Below are 19,261 nucleotides of genomic sequence, written 5' to 3' on the forward strand. Positions count from 1 at the left end.
CACACACCAACAGACAGCTCTTTTTCCCAATTGTAACAGAAGGAGGAAGAACATGAGCAAATTCCAAGGGAACACAAAAAAACAAGCAAACAGAACAGGAATGGGAACAGACCATAGCAACAGAGACTTGAGCAGGTCTAAGGTTTGGAGGACCTTAGTTCCAAGGATTACTTTACCATGCACTGTTAAAGCCGCTGTGGTGGTCTTGTCTCCACACACACAGGTATAATCTCCAGCATCGTTCAAGTCTAAATCTTGAACTACCAGCTCCACAACACAGCCTTCCTGTCTCATGCTGTACTTTTTGTCCGAGGTGAGGATGCGATGGCCCTTCTTCCACTGAACATGGGCAGATGCCTTGCTGAGCTCGCAGTGCAAAGTGGCCATTCCACCTTCTATTGCTTCCTTGCTGGTCATTTCTTCTTGGAAAAATGGAGGCACAGCTGAAGGATGCAGGTAAAAACCATTAAAAATTTAAGATAGGTCCAGGGATAGGTGAGAATAGGAAGTGAGAGGGGAAAGTTGCAAAGGTTATGGGAGGGCGAGCATCAGCAACAAAGAGGAAAGAGGAAAGAAAGTGTCCTAGAGGGAAAATATACCCTTAACCTTCAGTTTCAGGCTGGCTTCCTACTAGCAAAATTGCACTGTCCTCAAGAGATTCACACCTGCTTCCTACCAGTTTCCATGTAAGAAGAACTAAGAATATAGTCTCTGAGCCCCTTAACTCATGCATGTGTTGATGTCTTCCACAAACTTCAGGCCTTTGTACTCTCTTTTCCTACTTACAGAGCAGCCCTGCTGAGCTCTGAGTGTTGGCACAACACTCATCATCATTCCTTCTTCCTTGAGATACAGCCAGGGCTCACAGATTCTTCTTGACCCCACAGAAAAACTCCAGATGCTGATTCTTCTTGTCTCAGAATGTATTTTCCCCACTTAACATAATTCTAGTACCCATTGCAAGTTGTGTCCTTGAAACAAATTTGGTGACCCTAATACACGTTCCTCTATTAACTAGGTGGGATAATGGGGATATTCCACCTGTCTAACAAGGCTGGATATCTCAGATCTCAAACTTAGCATCTCACTCCATAATAGTGCAGCAAAGTTAAAATATCCAGGCTGGAAAACAAGTTTAGCTTCCTTGATTTGGCACATTTCCCACGCCCAGCAGCGTGAAGCTGAAATGCCAGTTTTGTTTGCACAGCAACTGGTTCTTGCAACAAAGTAAGACCAGAAGGAGGTCAAAGATAGAATATATTCTTTCCTGCTTGGAAAATCAGTCTCACAAAGCAAATCTATCTTGTGCATTAGGACAAAGGTTATGGGCACAAAACCCAACATAAACATAACTCAATACAGCAGAAATTATAACTAACACAGCCTTATTCTGGATGCTGCTTTTGATACCCTATACTACATGAAAATGGTAGATACTGAGAATGCCAGAAAGGAATGGAAAAGAATAAACAGATTTGTGTTTTAGAGACTAGATGCAGGAAAGGGAAGACAAAAGAACAGTGGGTTTATATGCTAGGAAAGGAATGCCAGAAGGGAAAGATGAAAGGACAGCAGGTTTGCGCTTAAGGAAAGGAAAAGACAAAAGGATGGCACAGAAAAATGCAGACCGGTATTTTTCAATATACACAGCCGGCAAGTCATCAAAGGCAGGGAGTACTTTCAAATGAATGGAAATTCAGTTAATAAGGTTGAACAAATAGACATGGAAAATGGAACACCTTATAGTAGAGGACAGAGGTTTCTTTGAAATAGGAAATTAGGAAATAGGAGGTCAAGATAATTTTTACCCTGTACTGTTAAGACAGCTGTAGTCTGGTGCTCTCCACACACACAGGTGTAGTCTCCTGCATCCTCCTCAGCTATTTCATGAATCACCAGCTCTGCCTCGGTCCCTTCCTGCCTCATTTTGTATTTTGCACTGGCTTTGAGAATCCTCTGGTCCTTCCGCCACTCCACCGGAGCAGCCTTAGTGAGCTCACAGTGCAGGGCGACTTTTCCACCTTCTTTTGCTTCCTTGTTCTTTAGCTCTTCCTTAAAGAGCGGTGGCAGAGCTGAAGGATGCGACATGGACAAACAGTCATCAGAAAAACGAAATTAAAATCCTAATTTCTTTGTCACGTTTGGGATCATTTCCCCTCATGCCTCTCTTTTTCAGCCTATTATAAACCTGCTTAGCTACAAGCCAAGTTCAGAAACTCTGGAAGCACCCTTCAAGTGTGACATGGTTTCACTTACCATAAGGGATCAGTTCCCTGGGTGTCTGTTGTTTTTCATGGTGAAAGAACAATACAGAAAGATCCAGACTTTGGATCAACAGCACTAACACATAACACTATTTTTCCTTTGCTTTCTCGGAGGCTGGTATTGTTATTTTCTGTTTTGTTTCTACTAAAAACTTGCAGCCCTATCTACATGAAAGCAGACAGATTTCAAAATAAAACTACTTCTGGTTTTAAACTGAAGTTTGAAGGGCCATTACATGTAATAAGAATTTTAGATTCTTACTATTCCCCTTTTTGCAAATCATAACTCAAAGACAGAACAACCTACAAGAAAATTGATTATTAACATCTACCCAGAAATGTGCCTTATGCACAACTGCTGTAAGCGGGTACAGAATACAAGAAAGCCTGAGGGGAGTCAGAAGTTCTTGGAAAAAAACTAGAGGGGACAGAACTAGGTCTCTTTGACCGAGTTCCTCATAGCCAAGGACTGTTACTCCATTAAAACAGATATTCATTAATGAGAGGAGAGCAGAACATCAGCTAATGAGATTATTAACATTTATTTCTGGATTTATTTCTGGATTGGTTTATTGAGAGCTAGTAGGACAAAGAAGAGTAGAACTGCTGATAATCTATGTTGCTGTGTTGTTTTTTTTAATACGTAACTATGAAGGTAGTCTTGATCCCCACACACAGGTGTGTAGACCCCTGCATCACAGAATGGTTTGGGTTGGAAGGAACCTTAAAGATCATGTAGTTCCAACCCTCTTCCCTAGGCAGGGACACCTCCTACTAGACCAGGCTGCTCAAAGCCTCATCCAGCCTGGCCTTGAACACCTCCAGGGATGGGGCAACCACAACTTCCCTGGGCAACCTGTTCCAGTGCCTCACCACCCTCACAGTAAAGAATTTCTTCCTGATATCCAATCTAAATCTACCCTCTTTCAGTTTGAATCCGTTACCCCGTGTCCTATCATTGCACTGCCTGCTAAAGAGTCCCTCCCCATCCTTCCTGTAGGCCCCCTTTAGGTACTGGAAGGCCACTATAAGGTCTCCTCAGAGCCTTCTCTTCTCCAGGCTGAACACCCCCAGCTATCTCAGCCTGTCCTCACAGCAGAGGGGCTCCAGCCCTCTGAGCATCTTTGTGCCCCCCCGCTGGACCCATTCCAACAGGTCCATGTCCTTCTTGTGCTGAGGACTCCAGAGCTGGATGCAGTACTCCAGGTGGGGTCTCACTAGAGCAGAGTAGCAGGTCCATCCTTCAAACCTAGGTTAGAGGTACCAAGCTCTGAAATGGTAACTCAACTCACTCTACGTGTCTGACTTGCTTAAAGTATCTGGTACCCCCAGGAGCAGCCGTGGCCAGGTCACCCAGCAGAGCAACACCATCTCCTCCTCCTTCTGCTACCCCAACCTTCACTTCTCCTTTGAGCAGTGCTTGGAGAGCAGGGGCCCTGACAGACCTTACATGTGTGTTTTGGAGAAAACTGTGGTTGGTGTGAACCACAGAGACAAGGGTGGGGAAGAGCTGGAAAATGTAAATGTCCAAGAAAAGGGGACTTGGGCAAAAAGAAACATCTCATTTTCTCCTTTTAAATGGAGGCAGATTAATAATGACCTTAAAATTTCCCTTTAGATAGTCTTTCTCAGTAAGAAATTAGCTATATACAGAATGAAGAGAAAGAGGAAAAACCAAAGAGAAGCTACTGACCCAGGGCAGAAACAGGTGAATTTCAGAGTTAATAATAGAGCTAATAAATAGAGCTATTTATTAATTTTAATAAGCTCTTTTTACCATGAACTGTTAAAGTTGCTGTTGTCTTCTGGTCACCACAAACACACGTGTAATCTCCAGCATCTTTTACTTCTAGGTCATGAATGACCAGCTCTGCAGTCGTGCCAGGCTGTCTCATATGATATTTGTCACTTGCTTTGAGCACTTTGGACCCTATTTTCCACTGCACTGGAGCTGCTTTGGTTAATTCACAACGCAGAGAGACTGATGCTCCTTCCTGAACTTCTTCGTTCTTCAGTTTTTCCTTGAAAAGCACTGGCAGGGCTGGGAATGGAAAGCCAATAGATAGTGTATTTAAACTAAAAGACCTCTGTATTTGCGATCAGCATCGTGACATCTCAACAAGTTCAAATCTGGCCAAGTCAGGAACTTCGGCCACTGAAGTTGCAGTTATCTGCGATACTCAACTACGATGATCTGGAAAACTAAATCCAGTAGCGACATTAAGAAAAGAAGTGCTGAGCTGACAGGTCGAAGTACAACAGGCTGGGTGGATTCAAGATGCAATCTAACAAATTTATCACAGGGCCACCCTCCATGGGGACAGGACATCTCAGCTGGTCTACCAGGAGCATTTCCTAGGCGCTATTCCCTTAAACTTACAACATAGCAGTTTGTCTGCATGGAGAAATGCCACTTTTCAGGAATATCAGACCAAAATTAAGTGTCAGAACAAGAAATCCTCCTTTCCTAAACACAAATTAATTCCTAGGAAAAAGCTGATAGGTGAATACTTCCTAGAGCAACAGAATGTTTCAGAGAAACAAACAAATGTACATCTGCAAGACGAATTTACCATTCACTGTCAGAGAAGCCGTGGTGTGTTGGTCTCCACACACACAGGTGTAATCTCCCGCATCCTGCAGCTCTAGATCACAAATTTCCAGCTCAGCAAGGGCATCATCCTGCCGCATGATGTATTTTTCACTTGCCCTAAGTATTTTATTTCCTTTCTTCCACGACACAGCCGCAGCCTTGGTCAGTTCACAGCGCAGAGTGGCTGTTTGGCTTTCCATGGCTTGCAGGTCCTTCAGTTCTTCTTTGAAAAGTGCAGGCAAGGCTGAAGGTCACAAAATGGACAGAGGACATTAAAAATGACATGTGGCACTCAGGTGATAGGAGGGATGGGGTGGTACAGGAGCAGAGAACATTTTAGGGTGGAAGGAGTTTCCTTTCCTCATAATTCTGGAGCATTGGACAAACCAATAGACAGGAAAAGAAAAGCCACCTGGACGCAACCAGAACTTAGAGAGAGCTTACAAATTTAAAGAAACAAATTCAGCCACAGGTGAACACACAACCAATAGCCATGGGCTGACGGAGAAATAAACAATAATACAGATATATGTATATGGTTTTTTACCATGCACTATCAAAGCAGCTGTTGTCTCCTGTTCTCCACACACACAAGTGTATTCTCCAGCGTCTTTCAATTCTGCATCATGGATAAGGAGCTTCATGACTGTGCCCTCCTGTCTCATTTTGTATTTGTCACTGACTTTGAGCAAACTGCTTCCCTTCCTCCACTCTACTTGGGCAACCTTGGTCAGCTCACAGCGCAGAGTGGCTGCTTGGCCTTCTGTCACCTCCTCGTCCTTCAGGCCTTCCTTGATGAGTGCAGGCAGCGCTGAGGATGCAACGGACAGAGGGTTACACTGAAGCAGCAGAAACAGCCTGAAGGGCATGGGTGGGGGAAGGAAAGGTGAGGGCATCACTGGGGAGCTCTGGCTAATCTCACGTCTACCTTAGGGATCGGGTCCTAAAAATTTGTATTAGGAAATTGGATGAAGGTTCTTCCCTTAAATCACAAAATGCAAATTAATTCTCATGACTATGACATGCAAAGTCAGACTGAGAGGAACTATGCAGAGATAACAAGGAACATGTAGAGTCTAGATGAAATTCATTATTACCGTGTACAGTTAAGGAAGCTGTGGACTGCTTTTCCCCACACACGCAGGTATAATCACCAGCATCTCTCTCCTCTAGATTATGGATCACCAGTTCTGCAGTGACATCCTTCTGCCTCATTTTGTATTTCTCGCTAGGTTTGAGTACTGTGTGTCCTTTTTTCCACTCCACTGAAGCAGTCTTGGTCAGCTCACAGCGCAGAGTGACTACTTCACCCTCCGTGGCTTCCTCATTTCTTAACTCTTCTTTGAAGAGAGCAGGAAGGGCTGAGAAACAAAGGAGCAAACATTTTCATACATGCAGTTCCTGGCCACCAAAAAAAATGAACCTGATGCTTCCCAATATTTATCCATGCCTGGCTGTTGACAGGAGGATCATCTCACAGAAGGAAGATACTAATTTGTATCAGACACAAAAGGGATTTACAGTGCATAAATTTGCTGATAGGTTTAGAGATGTACGGAGAATAAACAGCAGGAACAGGAAATCTTCATGTATGGTCAAAACTAACTTTGTCAGTATAATTCAGCCTGGGAAATTGATAGAGCGATGATCAGGAAAAAAAGCTAAAGGAAAAAATGAAAAGGTTTTACCTTACATGTTAAGGATGCCTACAGACCTAGCTTGAGAGTTAGGATGAGGCTGAAGAGCAGAATCAGAGAGACCCTCTTGATCCCCCATCCCTTTTGGAACAACTAATAGAATAAATCAGGGCATAAGACTGGACGGTAATGTGGTAATACGTACTGCGGGAGCAGTAGGATGAGACAATGTCTGCTACATCTTTGAAATGGGCTGAGAAACACTTGGATATAGAATAGATATGAAAGAACATGAGAGGAGGATCTCCAATTCCTGACTCTGACCAGCAAGAAATAAATATCTGAGAATATGGACGCGGAGGATCATTTGCCATACACCCATTAGGAAGGAGAGCTCATGGATTTTAGGATAAGTAATGATGGAGAAAAGCAAAGGGAAATTCCGTGGGCAGCTGGAAAGCAAGCTTCAGTAATTAAAGAACTGTTACTTATGATCAAGCAGAAGCAAACTTACAGGACAAGGTAGTTTAAGAGGTTATTAAATATTAATAGAAACAATATGAAGAAACAATATTAAGGACATAATTACAGAGACTACCTCACTCCAAGGATCATCAGGAATAGCCTGACTAAATCACAAATTCTTCAATGTCCTGAAACTGAAGAGACCTATAAAATAAGGGAGTTTAGATGAGCACAAAAGAAATACTACAGAATGTAGAGGCAAAACCAGAAAGGCCAGGGTCCCTGCACGTCTCAAGAAGGTCAAGGGCAGTTCCCCATTCCTGGACTCTGTCACTTCATGGACAAAGAGACCAACAAGAAAGGGGCTGAAAGGTAATTCTGCAAAATGACGCTGACTTTAAATGTCTCCAGACGCAGCTGTATGCTGTATCTATTTATATCCAGCAACTGGGCGATGAGATCACTACTCCAGGAGTTTTCCATGTCCTCTGCTCACAATTCAACTTGAGGCTCTTGGCCGTATCAGAATATTAGCATGCAAATCCCAGGAAACCTGGCCAGCGTGAACTAGAAAGAAGCAGAAATAATACAATGACATTCTGAAGGTAGATTAGAAGGAAGCAAACCAACAAGGGAGAAGTTGGTCTACCAGGTTTCAGGAATGTAAGTTGATGGTACGTAACATGGGGAGAGCTGAAGTGTTTAATTTCTTCTTCTTTAATATTACAAGTTAATGATAGCTAAGAAAATAATAGGAATTTTGGGTAGGGTAAGAAAAAAAGAAAAAAAAAGGACTAGAGAACACTTAAATAAACTGAATATTCTCAAAGCACCTTGGTATGATGAAGTTTGTCCTGGAATACTTAAGGCATAGGCTCAACCAATATCAACATTAACACTTACACTGGAGAAATCAAAGACAATGGGTGATGTTCCACAAGTATAGAAAAAATGGAAACTCTCAGGTGGAAAAGGTCTCACACACATTTCATTCTCACCACGTAAACCAAAATTCTAAGCTCTCAGGACAGTCAAGAAAGATCTAGACAAAGTCAACGGAGCTACCTGCTGACAAAATGTAAAGCAGGCACTTAAGAAGAACTGGATAACTCCCTGTCTTCCATTGACTGTGTTGACTAGATCTCCACTGACAATGACAGGAGCTTAGGAACACTCACCAGCCTTGATCTACAAGCTGAATCCCATTCAGTGCTTGTCTTGGAAAAAGGGAGAAGAGGGGGGCAGCAGAGAGAAGATCCAAGGAATTCTGGCCATTTCAACTTAGTTTTAGTTCTCTGAAAAATATTGTCGTAATACACTTGGACTTGCCAAGAGCTTTTCTCTTGATGAAGGAGTGGACCAGTGTAATTTTCCTTGTCATAGTTTAGAAAGACATAGTATATGCTGTACACTTTTATTTTAGTAAAGCTCTTACCCTGACTTAGGTATAGGTGGAACTACAGTAGAAAGCACCACCAGTTTGAAAACCACAGGTGAAGAATGAGTATTCAACTGTGATTTACAATCACAATGAAAGAATAAGTTAAGCAGAGTTCCTCAGTACTCTGGAGTCCAGTATTATTTAGCATTTTCTCCAGTGACTTGGACAATGAAATGCAGAGTAGTCATTAACTTTGCAGATGATCTCAAGCCAGGAAGGGAGAGAAGCTGAAAGCACCGTGTTAGACAGGATTAGGATATACAGATCTTGATGAAACTGTGGTGAAAAAATAGGCTACAATTCATCAAAAGCTGGTGCAAAATACTATATTTAGGAGCAATCAACAACACAAATACAAGATGGGGAACAGTAGGCAGCAAATCAGCAGAAAGAGATTTGGGGTTACAAAGCATCTCAGAGCAAATGCAAGTCAAAAATATGCAATTCCGGTGTGAATGAAGCCAACATTATAATAGAGATATATAAAACGAAGTATCATATACAAGACACATGAAGTCCTTCCATCCTACTCCAGTCTGGCAAAGCCTCAGATGGAGCACGGTAGTTTGCTCTTGGCCACCACGCTTCTAGAAAAATGTGGATTAACTGAAGATGGTCCAGAAAGCCACTAAGATGAGCTGAAGTCTAGAAAACATGACCTATGAAGAAAGAGTGAAAGGATGGAAGGTGCTTAGTGCAGAAAAGAGAAGACAGAAAGGAGATGTGATCTAAATTTTCACATCTTTTACAGAGAGGAAAATATTTCTCTATTTCTACAGGATATGGGACAAGAAGTAATGCCTTAAGCCAGTTTCAGGAAGACTTCTGTTGAAATTAGGAAGAATTTTCTGGCAGTATTGATGGTTAAGCCATGGAATGAGCGTCCAGGGGAACAGCAAATTCTTCAGCACTGGAGAGGGGCTAGGTAGGTGTGATGGTGACTTGGGGCTCAAGGATGGACTAGATGACTTGTAGAGGTCTTTTCCAATTCTGTTTTCCACAGTTAAATTAGAAGTTCAAGACTGAAACCATCCTTATTTTATTGTTAGATACCAAGATGAAAAAGACCAGGCAGTAAAAAGAAACAAAGTCATTGACCTACTGAATTTCCAGGTGAGAAAGGTGGCTGAAACTACTTCCTACTCTCCTATGTTAATGGTGGAAAGAAAGTTGCCCTCTCTTCCAAGGAAAGTTTGCAGATGAATTTGACTAAGGACTGTGAAGTACTCTCAAATTATAATGCTGAGTATTCTGCAATACCAGAATAGAAATCTAGACGATCCTTGGTCAGAGTTACATAGAAAAATTGCATTAAATCAAGTTTTGTTTGCAGTATTTAAAATTATCTGGCAAATCCTAATGTAACTTGAAATCCAAAATGGCTCTTTTTAAGAAGTACGAATGTTCCTGCTGCTCTATCTCTCTAGCCTCCAGTAAAAAGTAAGTAAAACAGAACGAAAAATTCAAGCACATGGAATCCTTAAGGCTTCGTTGTGGTGCAAAGCAGTATAGCGTGCACCAAGAGCAAGGAGAAGAACACAGGGAAAATGTTAGTACAGTAATGGAACTACAATTCTAGTTAGAATTAGATAAAAGTCACAATAAAAACCAAGAAAATCCATTACGACAGAATTAATGATGGCAAGATTAGAGAAAGAACTCATTGTGTGTCAGTACTGAGGCTTCCAGAGGAAACAAGAGAAACATCACACAACAATTTCTCATTTCTGTTTTCTTTACCATGCACTGTCAGTGCTGCAGTGGTCTTCTCATCTCCACACACACAGGTGTACTCCCCAGCATCCTTGACTTCTAAAGCATGGATCAGCAGTTGTGCTGTGGTACCTTCCTGTCTCATAGTATATTTTTCACTTGATTTGAGCACTTTGTGTTTCTTTTTCCACTCCACAGAGGCAGCCCTAGATAGCTCACATTGCAGCGTGGCTGTTCCACCTTCTGTGGCTTCTTCATTCTTCATCTCTTTCTTGAAGCGTGCGGGCAAGGCTGAGGGGTGCAAAATGAGCAGAATGTATGACCATGGCAGCTATCCAAGTAACTATTTAGCTGTGGCCTGTCAACCAAAGCCTTCCCTAGTTAAGTGGGATTGATAACCACCCTGAGAACCATAAAACAGTGACTTTAGAAAGCTGGAAAACAACTTATGAATATCAGACCTTTCTTTACGGTATGGTCTATGACATGAAATGGAGAACCACACCGCTCTCAACTTCTTCAGACTCTGCAAGACTGCGCCCTACCTTACTTTGGGTATTGCCTACCACAATGGAAAATAAAGCCCAAGTAGCGTGTCTACGTTCTATTACAATGCAAATCATTCCTGAAAAAGCTCGTAAAAGAAACTGTGTCTGAGGCATCAGTCTCACTTTTCCACAAGATTTCTCCTCAGATAGTGATCTAGCAGAACTTGACTGTCAAATTATTCCGAAACACTGAAAACTGTATCAAAAATACCTCATCACCAATTTGTAATATTCTCAACTTTAGGATTGTAATGTTTTTACTACCACAATCAGAATAATATGATTTTCCTTTTTTAGCAACTACTACTGAACATGAGCAAAGAAATGAGTTAGTACCAAGACGAATATCTGAAATTTTTGCAAAGAACACCTGATCTGTGCCTGATACTGACCAGTGCATTCAGGCATTTATGCCCATGTCCAACCACATTCATCCGAAACAGGCTGGCAATTTCAAAGCTGATATTACTACGCTGTTAAAAAAAACATCTGTTTGAAAATAATCCACTCTAATTTGATGCATATGTTTTGATTTGGTTTTTTTTACCATTCACTTTTAGTGCAGCGGTGGTTTTCTGATCTCCATAACAGCACGTGTAATCTCCAGCATCTGCCAGATCTAAATCACGGATCACCAGCTCAGCAGTTGTGCCCTCACATCTCATGATGAACTTATCCTTTGGCTCCAGGGCTCCGTCTCCTTTCCTCCACTCCACGGAGGCTGCGGGCTTGTTCAGTTCACAGCAGAAAGTGGCCGTGCCATTTTCTGTGGCTTCCACGTTTTTCAACTCTTTTTTAAAATGTGGAGGAAGGGCTGAAGATCACAGGTGAAGAGAGAGCACTTTAGAAGTGAGGAAATACAATGTCTTGACTGCTCCACTGGACTAAAACTCTTTAATCTCTAAAAGTTTTAGAATATACAGTACCTGAGAGGCAAACGGTCATTTCAGGGGCATCCCTGCCTTATGCTTTGCAACACACCACATTCAGTGTGTCACAACTGGGTTGGAAATCAACGCTGTAAAACCGTAATTTACGTACTGGAAGGTATGCTTTAAAGGCATTTTAGGACATAAGAACGAAAAACTGATCCCGAGATTTCAAGGAACTAGGCACAGCTCTGTCTTAAGATCGGATGAACAACTAAAATGAACACTATGTAATTTAAAAATCCAGGCTGCACTGTATCGTTTCACCTGCCTTTCTCAATTATCTTAACAGAGCACCATTCAATTACATTCAAGAAAAACAAGTGAAAGTGATATGCCTAGGGAAATTAATTAATGGAAATACCGAAAGTATTATTTACAGCTTCACCGAGGTCTTCAGGATCTGCTTCCAAATTCCATTAACATGAAAGAACAGGGACAGAAAAGACTGTATGGTGCTATTTCTCGGTCCTAAGAGAAGGACTTTCAGTAAAAGATATTCCCAGTGGTTGATACAGCTGTCATAACAATTTAAAAATAACAGATGGGATCAAGGCCAGTTTGTGATCCTGCATGGGATCACAGATGACAAAGCAGAAAATCCTTATTAAACTTATGTATTTTACCATGCACTGTGAGGGATGCAGTAGTCGTCTTGTCTCCGCACACGCATGTGTAATCTCCTGCATCTTGTTCCTCCAGGCTATGGATTGTCAGCTCAGCAATGGTATCCTTCAGCCTCATTTTGTACTTCTCACTAGGCTTGAGCACTTTTTGCCCTCTCCTCCACTCCACCGGAGTGGGTTTAGTTAGCTCGCACTGCAGTACAGCCGTCCCGTTTTCTGTGGCTTTCGTATCAACAAGTTCTTTTTTGAACAGTGCTGGCAAAGCTACGGGACGTAACATAAACAGAGAGTACATCAAAACCATTAACCGGGCCTTGAGGAAACAAGGACTTGGTCCTGAGGCCAGTCCTTCACTATCACAGGAGAACGAACCATATAGTCTTGAAAACTGCATTCACTAGAAAACTACTGCGGGATCTCACCAGGATAATTGCCACCATGACCTGCCTCTAATGTTGACTTATGCAGCATGCTCATCGATTCCCAGCTGATTCTGGTAGTCCTCCCTACCTATTTCAGTCTAAATTCATCTATCTTCAACATTAATGACCTGACTTTTGATTGAAAGTTATTGCCCCAGCTGATAGTGCTGCTAGCTGGAGATCTCTGCCTTCCCTGACACCGTAATTTATCTTTCTTGTTCAGAGAGGGAAAGAAAAAAAAATAAAAAATATAACTTCAGGTGAACCTTTAAGCCATAATTTCCAAGGACATAATGGCTCTAATATCAGGCATACAGAGTATTTTTTTCTAGCAGCGTTCATCAAGTTGCCTTATGGTGTTGCCACCAAAGTAAAAAGGAAGCAACGAGCACAGGGAATAAAGTGCCAGCTCGGAGGGGAGGAACAGAAATACCTTCAGCTGGGGAAAGACGAGGAAGTAGAAGTGTGCAGAAAATCTGAGAGAAGAGAGTTTTACCTTCACAGTTTTGCCCCTGTCCTTAGAAGCATCTTACCCTTAAGATACATCTCAGATAAAAACTATTCTTTCATCTGTCGAACTATATAAGAACTGCCTGTGCTGGAGGGGCAACCAAAGCTTGTTGCTGTTCACCACGGCAGAGGTAGGAACAAAACCTGTCTCACCACTCCCTAAATCAGGACCTACAGAATAATGTTTTGGGGGTTTTTTTGGAAAGCACCATTTCCTCAGCAGAATACATCACAGCCCCACAAGAGGAGGGCAGTCATCCCTTCCTGAATGGGAAAACCTCTCACTAACTGAGCTCAGCGTTTTTAAAGATCATTCCTTCAAGTTAAGCACCAAAATCCACGGACATCAGTGGGACACAAGGACAAACCCTCTGAGAACAAGCTGGCTGCTGGAGGTCTGCTCACTTTTGGCCCTACACACAGATGCCTTTTTCACTTTTAAAAAGTGAAGACTAAGATGAGAAGTTCTCACAAGTCTTTACTTTGCCATAAAGCCATCAGTTCAAACTGACAGACAGCAGGACATGGCATGAAACACGGACAGCAAAGTAAGAAAATGCCGCAGAATCCAAACATCAAAGCAAGAAAGAGACCTTCCCAGAGCAAAGGGATCTCCCTGAGATACTGCTACCATAACGGAGAACAACTTTTGAACAACTTTTTTACCATGGACTGTCAAGACAGCTGAGGTCTTCTGATCTCCACACACACAGGTATATTCTCCTGTATCTTCTACCTCCAGATCTCGGATCAACAGCTCTGCAGAGGTATCTTCTTGTCTCATCCTATACTTATCACTGGGTTTGAGTGTCTTGTTCCCTCTTTTCCACTCCACCGGGACCCCGACCTTGCTCAGCTCACAGTGCAGAGTGGCTGTTGTGCCGTCTGTGGCTTCTCTGTTCTTCAATCCTTCCTTGAAAAACGCAGGCAAAGCTGAAGGACAGCAATACGAGCAGTGAGATGTAATGCTCCAAAGAGTTAAAATTAAACATTGATGTTTAATTTTCCTTTTCCCTCTTATCTTGAACTGATTTATCAATACAAGGACATAGATTCTCAATAGTCTTCATGAATCAGAATGAGGAAAAAATGCCATCACCCGAAAAGGACTCAATGCTTGCAGTGATCTGTGGAGATATTTTACATGTACTCAGAGTCGCAAATCAATACAGACAAAAGAAGAAAATCCAATTTTTTCCTGGGAAATTTCGAGCAAAAAGAATAAATACTAATTTGAAATTTCTGGAAAAAAAATTGGTTTCCTTATATGATGTTTTAAACCATAATGGGAAGATGTTTGCTATGTTTTCACATACTTAAGCAAACAAAAAGACATTGCCCATTAAAGAAAATGAAACATTGGAGTTCCATTTTAAACATCAGTTTGAAATGAAATTGCTCATTTCAATACACGGGAAAACAAGTATTTTCACCTGAACTCATATATCCTTTCCAACACATCAGTTGCGGTAAAAATCAAAATTGTCCCTGGGAACAGTCATCCCTTAGAAGGTTTGGGCTTGCTTTGCACAGGAGAGTAACTGAATGCAATAACAACTGGCCCATACATATAAAAGCACCTCGTTGTCCCAGGAATGGAGTATGGGAGTAAGATTCCAGGGAATAACCTAATCCTTGGGGATTTTATGAAACCTTAAAACCCCTAAAAGTCATAGTCCCTTAGAGGCAACCCATTTTATTGTGCTTGAGCATAATAGCAAGGCTAATAAAAGAACTTTCAAGGGGAAAAGCAAAATGATGGACCCCAATTAAAACAGTCGCAACAATCTGGGTTGCCTGCATGTTTCTCGGAGCTTGCACACTGATACCCTTCTTGTGCCAAATACCCCAGCTGCACCGACACCAATAGGAGCACTTCACTGGCATCAGTGGGCCGTGGATAAGGGTCTGGCAGAGGGAGGGAGATGGTAGGGTAACCAGGCGTCTGTCCAAATGAACAGAGAAAACAGGATAGTTACTTTTAGTGTGTGTCTTGTTTTGTTTGTTTTACCATGTACTGTTAAAACTGCCATAGTCTGCTGGTCTCCGCACACACAGGAATAATTTCCAGCATCCGCCGTGTCTAGATTTTGGATTACAAGCTCAGCAACAACACCTTCACGTTTCATTTTATACTTGTCACTTGATTTGAGGGTCTTGAAGCCCTTCTTCCACTCCACGTTAGCAGCAGCCTTGTTCAGCTCACAGCGCAGGGAGACACTTTTACCTTCTGTGGCTTCTTCATCTGTCAGGTTTTTGGTGAAAAGAGCAGGCAGGACTGCAGAGTAAATGCAATACAGACACGGCATCAAACCTGAGAAAGTCTGACCCACGATTTACTCGCTCTCTTATTTCCCTGAACGTGCATGTCACTGACGCCACAAGAACTTCACACTCCCGGATTTTGTTCCAATCTCTAATATTTCAAAAGAGATTTCAGTCTGAGTTTCAATTTTTTTTGCCCTCACACTTTAAAACTTCCTTTAAAAACAAGTTTGTCTATCTGCAAACTGAGTTGACAAGCCAGCTATCCTTTATCTTATACGCCATAAAATCAAAGGGATAAAATTAGAGGCCATATTTCAACATGAAACCCAAAGCATTTCGTTTCCCTTGAGAAAAACAATGGTTCTACAGAAGTGCCCACTTCATTGCACTGTCTGTATTTTCATAAATAGTGCCCCTTAAACCAGAGCAGTTACAAACATGCTGTCAGCTCTCTGCAGAGATAAGTATATGCTTTTGAAGAGTTAAGCCAAAATTGGTAACAAAGGGCTGGGAATCGCAGGAGAATAAGGCAATTTTTCATTATGATAGTCCTTGTGTAACACCATGCATTGACGAAAACTTGTTCCTCTTAGGAGCAATAAATGTAACTGTCTGAGTTACAAAACATAAACGTTATTCCCACTTTTAGGTTAATCCCCAGGGGAAAAGTTTAAAGAAGCAGCTACACTGGACTAGGAAGATTGTGTTAAACTGGGGACCTGTTCTCCACTTGTCATTTGAACATCTAGGAAGACAAATAGCACATCAAGAAGGCATCAGGTGAAAGGACAGAGAGAGAAGGAAAACAGGATAGAAAACTTAATCAGGAGGATATAAAGTACATGGGGACCAGATGAAACAGGAGAAAAAGAAGAAGAAGAGGGTTTGGAAATTACACAGGTTTACTTGGGGCACGTGCTGAGAATTTCTTTTTACCATTTACTGTCAAAGCAGCTGTAGTCTGTTGATCTCCACACACACAGCTGTAATCACCAGCGTCTGCCAAATCCAAATCCCAGATCATCAGCTCCGCAAAAGGACCTTCCTGCTCTATTTTGTATTTTTCACTTGGCTTGAGGACCTTATTCCCCTTTCTCCACTCGACCGGGGCCGATTTGCTCAGTTTACAGTGCAAAGTGACTGCCTCCCCCTCTGTAGCTTCCTTGTTCGACATTTCTTCTTGGAAGAGGACAGGCAAGGCTGAAGGACGCAATACCAACAGAGGAGGAATCAGCACTAGGTTGAAATGAACTGGATTCTGCTGTGAGTTACTGGGCTGCAGTGTACATATTTAACCAAAAATGCACTACCACTAGGTGGATAGAGATGAAAGAGGGGTAAGAACTCCTAGATTAGAGAGAAATATATTAGAGAAAACAATATACAATATAACTGTGCTGTCTCAGAGCAAAAAATAGCACAAGGGAATTTTCTCTAATAGGGTGACTCTTTGGCACCACAGAGCTGAGAACATGAAACCTCTTAAGAAGTCACACTGACCAAGCTTCAGATGACCAGCAAATGCTGTCAAACACGCAAATTTTGGGGCTTAATGAGAAACACGGGTAGAATGGTTACCATTCACTCTCAAAGCAGCTGTTGTCTTCTGGTCTCCACACAGGCAGGTATAGCTCCCAGCATCCGTCAAGTCTAGGTCTTGGATTACCAGCTCGACAAAACGCCCTTCCTGTCTCATTTTGTATTTGCCATTTGGCACCAAGACCTTCCCGTCCTTCCTCCACTCGACCGAGCCCACAGCCTGGCTCAGTTCGCACTGCAGCGTGGCCGTCCCGCTCTCAGTGGCTTCCTCGTTCTTCAGGTCTTTTTTGAAACGGACTGGCAGGGCTGAGAGATGCAGAATGAAAAGGGATTGCAACCCAAGACCCTGCCCAGATCTCTGGTCAGAGGCTGAATTGTCATTTATTGTATAACTACTCGGCCTTATTCCAACACCCTCTTCTCTAAGTGGATCCTGCCTTTTTTTTTCTGGCCAGTAAAAAAACCCAACACTCTAGTAAATTGTTCTGTGGGAATCAAAATATGTGTGATTTTGCATCATGCAACGTACGCATTGTGATGATGGATACAAATGACAAACTCATCCTCATCATTAAAGGCGATGAACCCTCCTTAACAGAAAATCCCAAGGAATCTTATATTTCCATACTAGTTCAGGAAAACAGACACACACGTGAGCACCCTTCACTTGAGGAAAGGTAAGAAGACAACACAACACACACACGTCCAACACACAGCATAATGAAAGCTGATCATGGATGGAGATTGGGGAAAGGAGTGACGTGACAACATGAAAAAGTGGAAGGATGAAAAATGTGGAAGCAGGACATAAAGGTAGGTGTTGTGAGGGAATGTACAGAGAGGAGGAGGGAAGAGGTGGACAAAAACATTCCAGAGTTTCACGGGTTATTGCTGACTTTTTACCATTCACTGATAAGGCTGCAGTGGTTTTTGCGTTCCCCACTACACATGTATAGTCTCCAGCATCTTTTGGGTCCAGATCGTGGATCACCAGCTCAGCCACTGTGCCCTCCTGCCTCATCCTGTACTTGTTACTTGGCCGGAGAAGAGCGTGCCCCTTCCTCCACTCCACGGGGGCCTCTCTGCTCAGCTGGCATCGCAGGGTGGCAGTCCCACCTTCCACGGCTTCCACGCTCTTCAGCTCTTCTTTGACGAGCACAGAGGCAGCTGAGGAATGAAGCGTTCTCATTTTACTTTAAGAACATCATCACCAACCCATGACCTCGTATGGGACTTAAAACCAAAACAAATTCTCTTGGCACAACTAATAAGCTCTGACCTACCTGCACTTCCAGGACTCTGCTTGTATTTGCAATAGCACACCGTGAGTTTGGGAGGAAATGAAACCAATACAATTATTTCCGAATAATTAGAATATCAAGGTATTTACCCTTCTGCTGCCCAAATGGTGATGGTCTTAGACGCGTGAAAAACTTGCTGAGAAAGTGCAGAAGAGAATTGCATATTCTTTAACAAAATGTGTAGCTGAAGCCCTTCTTACCTTCCAGCTTAGAGCTCAGACAAACACCTCTGTCCAGAGCAGAAAGCAAAACAGTTACTTCAGATGCAAAGAAAGAATATCTTTTTATCGGGTATATTGGATTGATATGTTTTAGCATGAAGTAATTGTCCTAGAAAACAGAGAACATAATGGACCCAGCCAGAGCTGCCTTTTGTTTGTACTGATCCCCTTTTTTTGTTTTCTCCGAATGCTCACCCTAACTGTGCAGGAGCTAGCAGGACCACGGCAAGAACAACAACAAATGGTCACAAGCAGGCGTCTTATTCCTACCATGGATTTTGACTTGGGCTGTGGTCTGCTGGTCTCCAGTGTCACAGGTGTATCTTCCCGCATCTTCTGGCTCTGCATTATGAATCACCAGCTCTGCCACTGTCCCCTTCTGCTTCATTTCATATTTGGCACTTGCCTGGAGCGCGGCTTCTCCCTTCTTCCACACCACGGTGGCATCAGCTTTTGTGAGTTCGCAGCGCAAGGAGACAGATTTCCCCTCTTCCATCTCCGTGTTCTCCAAGGCTTGTTTAAAAAGGACAGGCACAGCTAGAACACAGAACCAGGGATCAGGACATGTCCTCTTGGCCTGCTGTGCAACAAGTGCCCCATGATGCTTGTCACCCCTTAAAAACTGGTTTGTTTCCAAATGAGCAGAGCAGCCCTAGACCCTCCCTTGGCTGTGTGGAATCAGTGATTCTGCTTGGGAGGAGGAGGAAATCTCCCCCCCAGATGTTACCATCTCACTGTAGATTCCTAGGAGCTCGGGGGAAGTTTTATCTTTAATAAGGACCCC

The 19,261-nt window shown here is 42.6% G+C and overlaps 1 protein-coding gene across 17 annotated transcripts in view; it reads right to left on the reverse strand.

The window, feature by feature from the left end:
* The window catches only part of OBSCN (obscurin, cytoskeletal calmodulin and titin-interacting RhoGEF), a 200,245-nt gene that overhangs the window by 97,193 nt on the left and 83,791 nt on the right, over positions 1–19,261 (reverse strand). For 8 of the 17 annotated variants that reach the window (XM_054190395.1, XM_054190389.1, XM_054190399.1 and 5 more), the window contains 15 exons: positions 18,748–19,014; positions 17,859–18,122; positions 16,995–17,261; positions 16,353–16,616; positions 15,160–15,426; positions 13,815–14,081; positions 12,217–12,480; positions 11,209–11,475; positions 10,141–10,404; positions 5,955–6,218; positions 5,405–5,668; positions 4,838–5,101; positions 4,042–4,305; positions 1,809–2,072; positions 177–443 (listed from right to left, as the gene is read on the reverse strand). In XM_054190395.1, coding sequence (XP_054046370.1) covers positions 177–443; positions 1,809–2,072; positions 4,042–4,305; positions 4,838–5,101; positions 5,405–5,668; positions 5,955–6,218; positions 10,141–10,404; positions 11,209–11,475; positions 12,217–12,480; positions 13,815–14,081; positions 15,160–15,426; positions 16,353–16,616; positions 16,995–17,261; positions 17,859–18,122; positions 18,748–19,014 — 3,978 coding nt within the window. The remainder of the gene's footprint in view (positions 1–176; positions 444–1,808; positions 2,073–4,041; positions 4,306–4,837; positions 5,102–5,404; positions 5,669–5,954; positions 6,219–10,140; positions 10,405–11,208; positions 11,476–12,216; positions 12,481–13,814; positions 14,082–15,159; positions 15,427–16,352; positions 16,617–16,994; positions 17,262–17,858; positions 18,123–18,747; positions 19,015–19,261) is intronic. The other 9 variants (XM_054190404.1, XM_054190403.1, XM_054190392.1 and 6 more) reach the window with 8 other exon arrangements.

This window comes from Rissa tridactyla, chromosome 2, assembly GCF_028500815.1.
Source record: "Rissa tridactyla isolate bRisTri1 chromosome 2, bRisTri1.patW.cur.20221130, whole genome shotgun sequence".
In the NCBI taxonomy this organism is placed as follows: domain Eukaryota; kingdom Metazoa; phylum Chordata; class Aves; order Charadriiformes; family Laridae; genus Rissa; species Rissa tridactyla.